Source organism: Megascapheus bottae, chromosome 1, assembly GCF_031878675.1.
Source record: "Megascapheus bottae isolate mThoBot1 chromosome 1, mThoBot2.hap1, whole genome shotgun sequence".
Taxonomy (NCBI): Eukaryota; Metazoa; Chordata; class Mammalia; order Rodentia; family Geomyidae; genus Megascapheus; species Megascapheus bottae.
In genome coordinates this window covers 42489993-42505222 of record NC_143509.1, presented here as the reverse complement: position 1 = coordinate 42505222, position 15230 = coordinate 42489993, and the positions used below count along the sequence as shown (strand labels likewise).

Genomic DNA, 15230 nt, shown 5'->3' with positions numbered 1-15230 from the left:
ATAATAGGGAAAAAGGCATAAGCTTTGCAGTCAGCCAGACATGGAGCCATACTTTCCCTTCAGACCTTTTGAAGGTTAATTGAAGGTAGGAGTCTCACAGACTTTGATGCTCTTGTTGAGTTTGAACCTCGATTCTCTGATCTCCACCTCCTGAGAACCTAGGATTACAGGTGTGATCCACTGGCTTGGCTTAGACCTCAGCTACTTCTTGAGACTATTGTGAGCCTCGAGGACTGTACAATTGTACAGACACATTGTATTTCGAAACCTAGACAAAATGACTTGTGAATAAATGTTGCTGAACCACAAAGCCCTAGAAGTGTTTCCTTTCCCCTACTTCACTGAAAATGAAACAACAAACTAGCTTGAGTGGTCAGGTGTCACTAGGCCAAGGACTCAGCAACAATTTAGATCCTTCACCAAACCTAGTGGATCTGAATGTTGGACCCTCATGGGAATAGCACGGATACTAGGAAGTCAGACAGATAGCAAGTCTGAGGCTTTTCTTCATAGAAACACAAACTGTTTGGGATCTAAAGTTCTTAGCAGACTTCTTAGAGAAAGAAAGGTACATACTTTTGCCAATTTCTGGTTCATCCTTTTGAATTTTTGGCAAATTAGAAGGTTGCCTTTGCTGTTTCCAAATACCATGTGCTCAGAGAAATTACATCATGCATCTGATCAAGAAACAACATGTAATTTACAATTCGGTGTGTGTGTGTGTGTGTGTGTGTTTGATATAGGCTCTCACTATGTAGCCCATGCTGGCCTTGAACTCCTGATTGTCCTGTGTTGTGCTCTCTAGTGTTGAGATTACAGGTGTGTGCCACTGTGCCCAGCCTTCCTACTATTTTGGCCAACTATTTAAAAATTAATACAAAGTTTTTGAAATGTATAAAATAATGAAACTTTACTTGATGATACCCAGAAAGTCCATGGAATCATTGATTGTGGTCACTTTCCCACATTTGATCCCTAAATTCATAGTGCTGTTGACTCATGCTGTGAGTCAAGCTTACTTGTTATCTCTGTGACTGACTTTTCCTTTTTATCTTCAGAGAATACGCTTAGCATCTACGCTCTTCCTAAAGATGTCATAGGACTTTTTTTGTTTTTGCCAGTCCTGGGCCTTGAACTCAGGGCCTAGGCACAGTCCTTGAGCTTTCCTCAAGGCTAGAGCTCTACTACTTGAGCCGCAGCACCATTTCTGGCTTTTTCTATGTATGTGGTACTGAGGAATTGAACCTGGGTCTTTGTGTATACTAGACAAGCACTCTACCACTAGGCTAAACTCCTGGCACCTGTCATAGGGCTTTTAAGTACATGGGGGTTCTCTGTGAAAGGATCCCAATTCAAACAAAATATCTGAGTAATTACAAATATAAAGTTTGCAATTTAGTATTGGTAAAGAGAAAGAAATGGACAGTACCAGAGCAGCGGTGAGGACCAAACCAGAGGCCTGTAGACTTAGGAAGCTCTGGGTAGAGTGCAGGAAGCTCTGAACAGAGATTTCTGGTTCTTCTTTCTCCTGCTCCGTGGCTTATTTCTGTCTGCTAAGCAAAGAGTGGCTCAGGGGCCAGGCAGATCACTAACACCCTGGGGACTTCTGTACTTCTGTGTGCTTCCCCCCTTACTTTGACTTGTGTAATTGATGAAGGGCTTTCCTTACCATTTTATGTATGTTAGAAACATACATAGGATGATGGAGAGAGTGGTGTGGGAACAGCTGGTTAGACTTCTGTGTGTACAGATCATGGCTAGGAGAAGAAATGTGAGCAGAACCCAGAAGGTTATGAGCAACATGAAAAAAGAGTTGATTATATACAAATATACTGAGGAGTCAATAAATACAGCCAGTGTTTTGCTTGGTGGTAATCCTAGCTACTCAGGAGGCTGCAATTTGAAGATCATGGTTCAAAGCCAGCCCCAGAGACTCTTCTCAACAAAGCCAGAGGTGGGGCTGTAGCTCCAGTGAACTGCTAGCCCTGCGAGGAAAGCTAAGCCACAGTACTTAGGCCTTATGTTTAAGCCCTGGTGCTGGCACATGAGTGCACATATCCCTCTTCTGCCCCCCCACCTCCGATAAAAGAAAGTAAGAAAACAAGTGAGTGAGGAAGGGAAAGAGAGGTGGCCCAACATCAGTGTGGGCCTACTTATAAAAAGAAGAATCGGGGGAGGGGGGAGCAAGACAATTGACAGACATCAAGAACCATCTTAGCTGCTTGTGTTTGGTGCCCAGTTCAGAATAGATGACCAAGATAGAGAGAACATGCTTTGACTCTTTGGTGTGATTCTGACACCATTTTAGACTTAGGCGTGGAATTAAAAGATGAAATGGCTTTACAGGCAGCATATTATTGAGTCATACAGTGTGATAAATTCTCCCTGTTGCCTTGACAAGTACCTGCTCAGAGATAAAACAGCTATGAATCAAACTACCTCTGCTTCCTCATGGCATCCTTTCCTGGAACTGAACTGCTGGAGTGGCACAGCCTCTCCTCAGGGAGATGACCCTTGCCACACCCCTTCTCAGGTACTTTCTAAGCCAAGGCAGACTGACTAGCTAACACTGACTTGTCCTTTAGCCATGTGGCAACTGTGTTGCCATGTGCTGGACTCACTGGGCAAACCCTGTGGGTGGGAGAGACACTCTGTGGTTACTGGCAATAGTGATGTACCTAATTCCTAATCTTCTCTTTACAAGTGGAAGCTGAAAGTCTGACTCACAGAGCAACTGTCTCTTCCTCTACAGAAACTAGGAGGAAGCTAGAGGTTAACAAAGGAGAACTCCTTTTCCCCTGAATTACATACTAATTTAATGGTTTAAAGTAGGCAGAAGCCTTTCTAGGCTTCCAAGCAAATAGGTTCTCTAATTTCAGGGAAAATATTATATATGCTATAATATATTATATGCTATATATTATATATGCTATAAGATAATATATGCTATAACAGGATTTGTATATAATATGTACTATATTATATATGTGATTATATTATATAATATGATTTATATATTATACAATAATTATATGTATTGGTTAATTGTATATAATTATATAGCATATATACCACATAATGTATATGTATTAGTGTATATCATGCTATATGTTATATATTACATATTATATAAAATATGTATTATGTATTGCATATTTAATTACACATTATATATTATATAATATATTATACATACATATATATATATACATATACACCATATGTATATATTTGGTGAGGGTTTGTTGCTGACATTTAGTAAGTGCCAGCTATTTCTCTGGGTTCCATGTGGCTCTTATTTCCTGTCTAGTCATCAATACTTGTGAGCTGGGGGTATGTTGTCCCCTTTTTTTCCTGCAGTGCTGAGAAGACTCTGGAAAGTTTCTCCAAGGGCTGTACAACTAGTTATCGGAATTAGTTTTTTAATTTTCCTGCTTAATTTTTCATTTAATCTGCCTGACAAGCAGTTTGTTTGATCTTGCAAACCCTGTGTCCTCTTCTCTTAAATGGAGATGAATAACATATGCTAATCATTTCCTATGTGGATAGTGAAATGAGAAATAGGTGGAAAGCACCTAGCATGATGCTGGACACATGACAGGTTGTTGTTGAATTTTAGTTCCTCATTTAAACCTGTATCTTCAGATAGAATGCTCTGATAGGAAGTAAAAAGAATCTGCAAGTTAGATCTGGGACTTAAATGGAATTCTAACATAAATATGTTTTTTTTTTTGCCAAGTAAGGGATTAACTGTCACCCATAGTTCCTTTTCTTCTCAACGCTTTGAGTCTTACAAGTTTGTATTAAGTCAGTTCTCAACAAGAGAACTCTCTGAGCTGACAGCTGAGCTTAGCGCACCCCTTCTATCATATCTGAAGTTTAGTTGGTGTCAGAGCTAACAGGAATGTCAGTGATTCCATCAGGTTTTTTTTTTTTTGGCAGTCCTGGGCCTTGAACTCAGGGCCTAAGCACTGTCTTTGGGCATTCTTCAAGGCTAGAGCTCTACCACTTGAGCCACAGCACCATTTCTGGATTTTTTTTCTATGTATGTGGTACTGAGGAATCGAACTTGGGTCTTCCTGAATGCCAGACAAGCACTCTACCACAGGGCCAAACTCCCGGCCCGACTCCATCAAATTTTGAGCCAGCCTCCAACCAACCATGCTGAAAAGTTCCTTGAAGGAAGATTCTCAGGGTTTTCTGTATGCAGCAGCCCCAAGAGGCTTGCCAGTACAATTCCCAGGCTCCACCAGAGTCTCACTAAGGAGGAATCTGAATTAGGACCTGCATGTTTGGTTACTAGAGTGTATGCACTAGGAAAATGACACTGTGTAACTGAGGTCCACCTATCCTAGGATTCTCATCATTGCTGGAAAGAAGTGCACCACTGTGTCTAGCTTCTATTTGTTGAGATGGAATCTCATGGTTTTTTCCCCAGGCTAGCCTAGTACCCAATTCAGCCTCTCACAAGAAGATAGGTTCATGCCACTGTACCCAGCTATGGGTTAAGAAAGGGTATCGTGAACTTTCTGCCCAGGTTGGCCTCAAATCATGATCCCCTCCCCCACCTCCCACCACCCATTTTCTGTCTCCCATGTAAGAGGGAAAACTGGTGTGAGCCCTAATGCCTGGCAATCATCAGTGTTTTAAGGAGGTGTTTGCCACATAAACAATATAGTGATGAGTATTGGCTCAATCTATAAGAAACCAATTAAACCAGTAAGAAAACTCAACTAATTATTAGTAATATTAGTTGGGAAAGTTAAGATCTTAGATATTTAAAAAAAACTGTGGAAAAACATAAAATAGGCAACATTTGTATTTAAAATGCATTCCTTTGTCTTCCTCTGGTTACTTTCCATCTCCACAAAACCTCAGGATCACTTCGGGCCGTTCCTCCAGCCTGCCCTCCTGCCTCAGGCTTCGTGTTATAAAATGTACCTAAGACTTCCTTCCCTTGCTCAATCCCGGAGACTGGAGGTGGCGGCGGGGCGGGGTCCGAAGGAGCAAGTTCCCAGCAGTGCAGCCAATACTTTCTCACTTCTCCCATAACACAGGGACCGACTTCCTAGTTATCCAAGCAATCTTTGAGTCGTGGTGTTTCCTGAAAAGCAGGACAAGAAGGGCTAGAAACTGTCAACAAGGTGGAACCATAGGGGAAAACCAGCTGGGAACCTGTTACCAGAACAGGGCTAGGTTCTAGAAGTGGTTCCTACCATCCCATGTATTGCCCAGAAACTTGAAGCCCCCCGGAAGGATCGCCAGAGGCCAAAGATCAATGCAAACTGCAATGAGTCGTTTATTGACGAGCTCGAGCACGGGTCTCTGTGCACTGATAATCGAGTGCAGACCAGAGACCTCGAGCACAAAATAACAGCACCTTTTACACATTTTTTGGTAGGGGGAAGGCCCCAGCAAGCATTGGCAACAAATCAATACACCACATGGGAAAATTCATACCAAACTTCTAGCAATGATTGATGCAACACAAAGTGGGAAAGGGGCCGAGGCTAAGCATTGGTGGTCTAGTGGGCTGTCGTGCTTTGAATTGATTGGATGGAGCCCTAGGGGGATCTCCATGACACTTTGTCACGTTCTCCCTACCGGGAGGGTCGTTAACTCATGCTCCATATCCGGGAGTGTCTGACCTTGTAAGAGCCAGATGGCCACTATCTCTAGTTCCAGGCTTAGGTGGAGGGTCTCCATATCCGGGAGTGTCTGGGGTCCGAGGGCGGATGGGTGGTTGTACAGAAGCAGAAAGGCAAGTTAAAAGAGAAAAGAAGTATATAAAAAAAATACAAATGGCTAACATAGGTTTATAGAAAATATATAGGTATTTTCTACGCTCCTCACCCACAGTTCTTCCTGTTCTCCATATCACAATTTTACAACCCAGTCAAGGAGGAGAGGAGAGAAAGGAGAAAGTGAGAGAGAGGGAAGGACAGAGAAAGAGAGGGGGGGTGGAGAGAGAGAACTCTCTTTCTCCAGAGCCAGAAATTACTGAGGTAGACATTTTCTGCATCTTGCAGACCACCCTGGACTGGAGTTGTGGGGTTTGGAGTTTAAATATCTCCCCAAAGCCAACCCGCTAAAGGTTGCCTACCAGCCTGTGGTCTACTGGTAGGCGGCAGACCCTTCAGGAGGAGGGACAGAGGAGGAAGTCAGATTATTAGGGCATGCATTAGAACCGGACATAGGGTGCCTCCCTCCTTTCTTTCTCTCTCTGCTTCCCGGCAGCTATGACCAGAGTAGCTTTTTCCACCATGTGCTCCTTTACAGGAAGCACAACGTGGGGCCTTGGCAACACCCTAAAGTCTTAAAACTGAGTTAAAACATTTCTTGTTCTTTCTTTCCTTCTGCCTGAGCCTGCCATTTTCTTGGATCACAGACACAGAGCTCCTTTCTTCTGGTATGCTGATTGTTTCCATGTGTGACAGCAAGGGAAAGCTGATTAAATGGAGAGGTTTCTCTTCTTTTTCTTGGAGAGAAAATTGTGACAGTTACTCAGTGATTCTTATTTCACATACTTCTTCATATTATTTCTCATTTTCATAACTAATCAATAATTTTATTTGCAATGCCAGACAAACTTCATTTAAACTTTAAAACTTCATTATCACTTTATTCTTTCAATGAAGAGGGACAGGATCCACTGCCTCTGCCTTAGTTCTCTTCTCTCAGATCAGTTCTAATTATCTCTCTTTCAAACAAGAAGAGTAATTTTAGTAATATTTCCACCTTAAATTAACAGAGAACAGCCCCTGACATTGTTCTGTATACATTTCTAAAGTAAAATCATTTAACATCAGGGGAAAATTAATGTTATTGCATTCTAAGGCTTTTAGAGGAGAAAAGCAAGTTTTTGTTTTTTGCCAGTCCTGGGCTTGAGCTCAGGGCCTGAGTACTCTCCTTGGACTTTCTCAAAGCTAGAGCTCTACCACTTGCGCCACAGCACCACTTCCGGCTTTTTTCTATGTATGTGGTACCAAGGAATCGAACCTGGGTCTTTGTGCATGCTAGGCAAGCACTCTACCACTAGGCCAAACTCCCAGCTCAAGAAAAGCAATTTTAACAATCAATTGAAACTTAGTTATTAATGCTTTTCAAAATACACATTTTCAAATGATTTATTTAGTCTGCAAAGAAATTGAAATAAAATTCCTTCAGGCTAGGAATTGTCTTATTTTTTTTTCATTGTTGAAAGCATATATTCCTTCAATATAGAGGAGACACTGAAAAGTTAGGTCATATGAATTTATTAAGATAACAAAAAATCACCAATTAGGGTGTTGATGTTGACCTTGGATGTTGCTTAATGCCCATTTGACCCTGGAGAAAGGCTGGGGTACAGTTGGAGTTAAGGGGGTATCACTGAACCCAACGGCTTCCAGTCCATTTGTCTTCATTACCGTCCTTTTCCTTGAGAATAAAATGGCCATGAGAGGAGGGGAACTGTTTCCCGCTTGGCCTCTGGATGAGATCATTTATGTCCTTTGTGCAGTACCATTTGTCTGAGAAACTTCAATGTACCCTGGGAGCAATTATAAGTCAAGTTGACTTCAGGAAGGATGTGCTATCATAAGAAACTGCTATTGCTTTATGAGTATCATTTTAAAATTCAGTGAGACTAATAAAGCAATAAAGCTGCCATGATGGTTTGGTCTGAGGTCAGTTTCCTTGGCTTTCCATTTGATATGTAAGTTTTTACCTGAATAGGCTCTCTTCTTTCTAGAACTTTCTAGAAGCACATTTAAAATTTCCCCCCAAAGTCCTTTGGCTGCTGTCCAACTTTCAAAATCAGAAGCAACATAGGTATCTTGGTATTTTATGTTATAAGAAGAAGGATGCTTCATAGCCAAATCATACATCTCTATTTCATACAAAGAGCCTGAGCTAAGACTTCAGAGTGAATAGGAAACAAATGTCACGTGACACATAGGGAAGTTAGCTATTGGCAAGTGCTTGGATTCACCAATGGTTTGTTCCCGGCCAGTGCTTACTGAGGATTCAACAATACTTCACTGAATCCTCACCAGTCAAACATTAAAGAGGCATGTAGGGGGGCTTTCTTTGTTGTAAGCATTTAAATGCATTTTCTCTAATCACTGTACCAACCTTCTGATATAGATGTGATTATCCTGCTTTACTGGGAGGGCAGGAAGAGCAGAAGTCTTACATAAGGCCATACATTTGTGTGCATTTGTGTGGTGGTCTGGGGCTTGAACTGAGAGCTTGGGTGCTTTCTCCAGCTTAAGAGTCTAATAGACATCACTGCTCAGGCTGACTTTGAACTGTGAACCTCAAATCCCAGCCTCCTGAGTAGCTCAGATTACAGGCATGAGCCACTGGTGCCAGCATAAGATCATACTTTTAAATAAAAAGTAAGCAAGGGGGCTGGGAGTTTGGCTTACTGGTAGAGTGCTTGCCTAGTATGCACAAAGACCCAGGTTCAATTCCTCAGTACTACATACATAGAAAAAAGCCGGAAGTGGTGTTATAGCTCAAGTGGTAGAGCAGGAGCCTTGAGAAAGCCCAAGGACAGTGCTCAGGCCCTGAGCCCAAGCCCAGAGCTGCCAAAAAGAAAGAAAGAAAGTAGGCAAGGAATTCTTGGGGAGAGCTCTACTGCTTGTTCAACATATGTCCTTTTTACTCTAAGAGTGCTTAGATTTTGAGGACTGTGGTTGGAAACCAGCCCTGGCAGGAAAGTCTGTGAGACTCTTTTTTTTTTTTAATATTCTTTTCTTTTCTTGTAAAGGTGATGTACAGAGTGGTTATAATTATGTAAGTAAGGTCATGAGTACATTTCTTGTTGTTGAACATTGTTACCCTGTCCTCCACTTTCTCCTATTTTCTCTCCCTCCCCCACCAAGTTGTAAAGTTCATTTCCAACAAAGTGTCTTGTGAGTACTGATGTAGCATAGGTTCACCTTTCATCCTTTGTGTTACCATTTTGTTATTCCTCTTCCTTTCCCCAAATCAGATACAGGTATATATAAATCTCAAAGACAGAGCCTGGGCTCTGAGTTCAAGTCCCAAGACTGACATAAAAAATAAGTAAATAAATAATAATAATGAACAAACTGGGCACTGATGACTCTTGCTCATATTCTAGTTATTCAGGAAGCTAATATCTGATGATTGTGGTTCAAAGCCAGCCCAGACAGGAGAGTCAGTGAGATTCATTTCCAAAACTACCAAAAAGCTGGAAATGAAGCTCGGATGGTAGAACAGAAATGCTCAGTGACATTGACCAGGCCCTGAGTTCAAGCCCCACGAGCTTCAGGAAAAAAAAAAGAGAAAGAAAAAAGAGTTAATCACAGGTCTCAGTGTTAGTATATAACTCTATTCGATGGAGTCGGTTGTATTAAAATAATCAACTATGAAAATTAATAGTATAATTAAAAACGAGTGCATAGGGCTAGAGGTGTGGCTCGATAGTATGACATGAAGTGTGTTAGGGCTTGGATTCAACCAAGCTCTACAAAAGAAACAAAAATAGCCAGTGGCTCACACCTGTTATTCTAGCTACTTAGGAGGCTGACATCTGAGGTTCAAAGATTTGTAGCTAGAGTGGGCAGGAAAAGCTGGAAAACTCTTATCCCTAATTAACCAGCAAAAAGCTAGAAGGAAAGCTGGAGCCCAAGTGGTAGAGTGCTAGGCATAAGCAAAAGAGCAAAGCTACGTTGTCCCAGCTCTGAGTTCAAGCCCCTGTACACAGACAACCCCCCTCCCCCAGAATGTATCCTGTCACGTATGAAAAGTTTGGGATGTGATTGTGTATGAGAGAATGTGCCGTACTTCCTGTAGGTGATGGCCAGATTTTCAACACTAGAATACAACTCATCTAGCTAAACCCTAACAAAAACAAAACTATGACAAAAAGCACATTGGCACACAAGATAGCCTCCCTCGCTGCAGGCTCCTTTGATCAGTCTTCAGATCTCCTATATGGTATTGGTGTTGAATTCTGTTAAACTTGGCTGGCAGAGAGAAGTCTTCCTCTGAACTCACCCCACCTGCCTGATACACAGCAACAAGAATAAAAAACTGTCAAAACCAAGTCTGTGTTAGGCATTTTAATGGGCAAGAAAGAAGCCACCTCATGCAGGGCAAAGCCTGTAAATTAGAGAGATGGAATCAGAGAGGTGGTATCATTCAGCAGAAAAGGTGACAAAATACAGACGTATACCTGGAATCACTGTATTTTTCCACCGCTATGTTTTCCTGAAACAAGAGACTCTGCCATCCATCTCACAAACAATAGGTCAATGCAGCTGGAAGGAGAACAATTCATTTCATAATTAGGAGTTTTATAGTGAGAGATTTGTCAAGAACAGTGGTGACTTTGTAAATATCTTGCATTACAAGGATCCTAAAATGAATAAAGCTGAAGTATCTGGGGCGGGGGAGAGAGAGAGAGAGAGAGAGAGAGGATATGCTGTATTCATTATGGCCTCTTTCTGAAAGTAGAGAGTTGAGACAGTGTTAAGTTGGAATTTCCCATCTTCCTGCCTCAGCATCCTGAGTGCTGGGATTGCTAGTGACTCTTTTTTGGGGGGTTGGTTGGGAGATGTATTGCTAGCAATTGAACCTAAGGTGTTTTGCATGTTTGGTAAACATTCTACCACTGAGCTATATTCTCAGCTACCAGTAAAAAGTATAATAAAGGCCAGGTGGCAGTGGCTCATGCCCATAACCCTTGCTATTCAGAAGGCAGAGATCTGATGATCAAGGCTCAAGGCCACCTTTGATAGAAAAGTCCGTGAGATTCTTATCTCCAATTAACTGCCAGAAATGGGATTGTGGCTCAAGAGGGAGAAGGCCTGTCTTGAGTGAAAAAGCTAACAGACAGTGCCTACATCGTGAGATCAAGCTCCCATACTGTTTAAAAAACAAACAACAACAGGATGAGAGAACTGGCTGTGATGCTGCTCTAAAACCAAGAAAATACAGATGGAAGACAAAGAGGGTCCTTAAATTGGTCACAGGTAGCTCACATCTGTAATCCCAGTTACTCAGGAGGATGATATCTGAGAATCGAATTTCAGAATCAGCTTTGGCAGTAAAGTCTGTGAGTCTCTTATCTCCAGTTAATCACCACAAAGCCAAAAAGTGGAATTATGGCTTAAGTGGTTGAGTGCCAGCTTAGAGCAAAATAGCTCAAGAACAGCACCCAGAATGAGTTCAAGCTCCGAAAGGGGAGTGCATACACACAGACACAGACACACACAGACACACAGACACACACACACACACACACACACACATACACACAGACATGAAACCCCCTAAGTATCAAATCTTACCAAATTTTCTTCCACTTCAGAATGAAGAAATACTTGACAGGAGCCACAACACAGAGAACCCCATGCTGGAGCAGCTTTCAAGGGAAGACTTCACCCCCAGCAAGTAAGTCAGCGGGTCCGGGGTGGGGAGGGAGAAGAAAGGAGGGCACGGGTACTCTTGCAGACCCCATGGGGGAGGGTTCTTTCTTAAATGGCATCCAGTGTCTTTCACAGCTAAAAGCCACAGTACATGTTCTATGTAGTAACCTTCAGTATGTACTGGAAAATAAAAAGCATCTCACAAAAGTTACCAACAAGCAAACTGAAAAGGAGTCCTTCCAACTTAAACTTTCAAGGATAGTGTTTTAAAAATGGAGCATATAAAGAATATTAAATTCAAAGTAATGTTGGTTTTGACCCAGTTAATGGGTTAAGTATTTTTTTTAAGGCTCATTGTTTCCCAAAGACACAATTTACACAAATGTAATGCTATTTTGGGTCTACAGGAAAGTATTTGCATATAAGTGAATTCTCAGAAAAGTAAACTGGGTTTGTTAAGAACCAAAGCACAAACGCTATTGTAACCTCTATTCTAGTAGAAATCACATTATTTATACCTACATTTGATTTGAGTTACTTTTATCCCCAGGGCTTATCATGACTGGCACTGAGCCAGTCTCCAAAATGTATCTGTGGAATGAATGAATTTAGGCATTTGTTCCTTAATTAAAGACACTTATTATGCTAGACTACTTTATATTCATTCACTGTATGGTTATTCAAAAAAAAAACAGATGTGGACTTTTGGTTGCTGAAATGTGTCCTTGAGGTAATGAATAATCTCCAGTTCCTTATGGTTTTGAGCATTTCTGGAAATGAGAGTTTGATCAGTTGCTCTCTGAAAATCACCACTTGCCAGGGATGTGATCTGTTTCTTTTTGCAAAAGAATTTATCTTTTGGAAATTTTCCATTGCTAAAACCCACTTACATAATTACAGAAGTCTTGGCGCTATATTCCCTTTAAGTTAGTGGACAAATGATTGTATTGACAGTAAACCACTTAATCATACTTCTAAAGAGAAACACCTAGGAAAAATTTATAGCAACGAACTAAGGAAACAACATCTCATGTTTTTGCACAGTAACTTTGAGGAAAAGCAACACTAGTCAAATTCATCAGAAGGTAAAACATAAAATTACTGCTTTTGTTCTGGCATCTTATATACATACCATCACCAACCTCTGCTGTAACTATATATCTATAGTTATAGATACAGAACTATATTTATAACTATATTTCCCAATTTGCTCTTGATTTTATAGTTTGAAGTTTTGATACGCAACTGATACATTTTAGGGCTAGAGTTGATAGGTACAATATATTTGAAATAGCAAAACATTTAGATTTTGTTAAATTATGATCTTTTAAGAAGTGTAGGTAAAATGTTAGTATCAAATACTGCCCATTAAGGACAGTATTCTGAACAGTCATATCATAATGGATTTCTTGCCAAAATAACATCACTCTTACTATATTTGGAAAGATTGTTGTGTATCCTGTGATAGGACATGCTATGTCCCAACCTCAAGAATACATATTTCAGCTGGAAACAATTAGTGGGTAGGATATGAATATATGCTGTAAGTCTAAAATGGAGAAGCATATGGAGAGATGTTTAAAGGAGTGGAGATGAGGTTAGCTTTCCAAGATTTTTACAAGCATAGAAAAAAATGGTGTTCTCGGCCAAGGAAACTGAACTAAGCGAAGTCATGACAGGTGCTATGGAGAATGATGGCTGTGGGAAAATTCAAGACAGAGAGCATGAAAAAACATCACACAGGGTGGGCCTTGAAAATCAAAGAGAGGAGTTGAGATTCTAGGCTGGAAGCAGGATGAAGCCTCTGAGGTCTAGAGCAAAGGAAATATCATAGGGAAAGCTATGATTAAGGCTTGTCCTGCTGCAGAATGCAGGACTGACATGAACAGGGTTATCAAATAAATGCAACAGTGATACTCACTAGGCACTATGTTGAAAATGAAATATACAATTTATGGGAGAGAGAGACCAGGACAGAAAAACTGGGAGAAAATGAGAGAAGTGACACTGTTCAAAAAGAAGTATACTCAATACCTGCCTTATGTAACTGTAACCCTCTGTACATCACAGCAAAACAACAAAACCACATAAGGTTCACACCTATAATTCTAGCTACTCAGGAGCTGAGATCTGAGGGTCACGGTTAGAAGCCTGTCCAGGCAGGAAAGTCCACGAGACTCTTATCTTCAATTAAACACCAGAAAACAAGAAGTTGTAGAGCACTAGTGTTGTGTGAAAAGCTCAGGCTCAGACACAGTGCCCAGGACCCATGACTGAAAAACAAAAAACACCAAAGAAGGCATAGGAACATTGTTGACATGAAACAATAAGACTGTACTTTGAATCAGCTTTTAGACCAATAGCAAATAAATGAAAGCATAACTTTACCAAATGATGTATAAGACACTAGGGTTACATGCTCTTGGTTTGTCTGTTCCTGAATAAATTATTAGGAAAAGAATATTCACTGACCTTAGCCCCTCCGGCACAGGTCATTTAATTAACAGGCCCCTTACCTATGTGAAGGACTCAATCATCTTTTGCCCTGGACACAGAAGTCTTAACAGGTACAAGACTAAGAACAGGAACAGGACTGACTGAGAAGTACCCAGCTCTCTAACATGAGACAGAATTGTTGATTACAGAAACATGATATTCACACAGGAATAATACACATCTGCTGATAATTTTTAAGTTGTTTGTTTATTGGAAACCATAGATTTTTTTGAAAAACCCACTAATTATTTTTTCATACAAGAGAAAAACTCAAATAATATAAATAACATTTTGGTATAAAATTAATCAACTAAGAGGTAAGAAGTTTTTGACAATAACACTGGTGTGTATGACCATATCTAAGTTAATAGTTTTGTCTTCCCTTTGCTGACATTTTTTTCTTAAAATAGCCCTATATTCAAGCACCAAGAGTTTTTTCCTTTCTTTTTAAAAGGCTAGACCACTTCTATATACAAATATTTTTTTCAATGCTTTAATTCTGATGAAGGACTCGTCTAGCAACTCCCCTCTGAAAACAGGAAGTGCCTTCATATTTCCTTTAAATTCAAACCTCAATTCTAAGCAAAGCAATAATGTGTTTAAAGATGAACACATTTCAAGAGAGCTCTATCAACAAATAAATAGCATTCACAAAAGTATTGCTGTAAACAAGATCACTTTCATGGCCAGAGACAAAAAATGTTTACAACCAAGTACAGATACACAGGGTGTGTTATGTGTGTGTGTGTGTGTGTGTGTGTGTGTGTGTGTGTGTGTGTGTGTGTGTGTGTGTATGTATGTATATAGCCAAAAGGTAAAGTTATTCAAAAATCAACTAATAAAGATTTGTTAGAAACCTGTTTGTCAAAATGGTTTTTTTTTATTTTGTTGCTGTTCTCTACAGTTGCTAAAATTAGCCAGAAAATTCAAACTTGTGCTGATCTCAAACCCTAAATCTATTCTAAAAAGTCACTGTAACTTAAATTCTTGACACTGTAATCTGGACACTTATTAAGAATACCAAATTATCTAAGCAATGTAAACAATCCTCAAATTTAAAAAAAAAATTTAAAAGATTTTTGTAAACCATTAAAAAATCTACCTGCTGAAAGTTATAAATACCATCATCCAGTTGTGGTACATGAGGAATCTTTTTAGCTCTGTTTTGTGTGTTCCAATGTTATCTTATTAAAGGTTATCTTACTAAACACATTTCTAAGTGTCCCCTAGCAAGTACCTTTATAATCAGTTCCACTGCTTTTGCTGAAGCAACTCTTTTGGCCTTCCATATAATCTCTCTCTAGCAACAAATATCACCTGATTCTTTCTGTAATGGCAGGGATGGAGGGG

The 15230-nt window shown here is 40.2% G+C and overlaps 1 protein-coding gene across 3 annotated transcripts in view; it reads left to right on the top strand.

Moving 5' to 3' along the window:
- The window catches only part of Mcf2l2 (MCF.2 cell line derived transforming sequence-like 2), a 213837-nt gene that overhangs the window by 95672 nt on the left and 102935 nt on the right, over nucleotides 1-15230 (top strand). For all 3 annotated transcript variants that reach the window (XM_090342731.1, XM_090342741.1, XM_090342725.1), the window contains one exon: nucleotides 11327-11409. In XM_090342731.1, the coding sequence (XP_090198857.1) occupies nucleotides 11327-11409 (83 nt within the window). The remainder of the gene's footprint in view (nucleotides 1-11326; nucleotides 11410-15230) is intronic.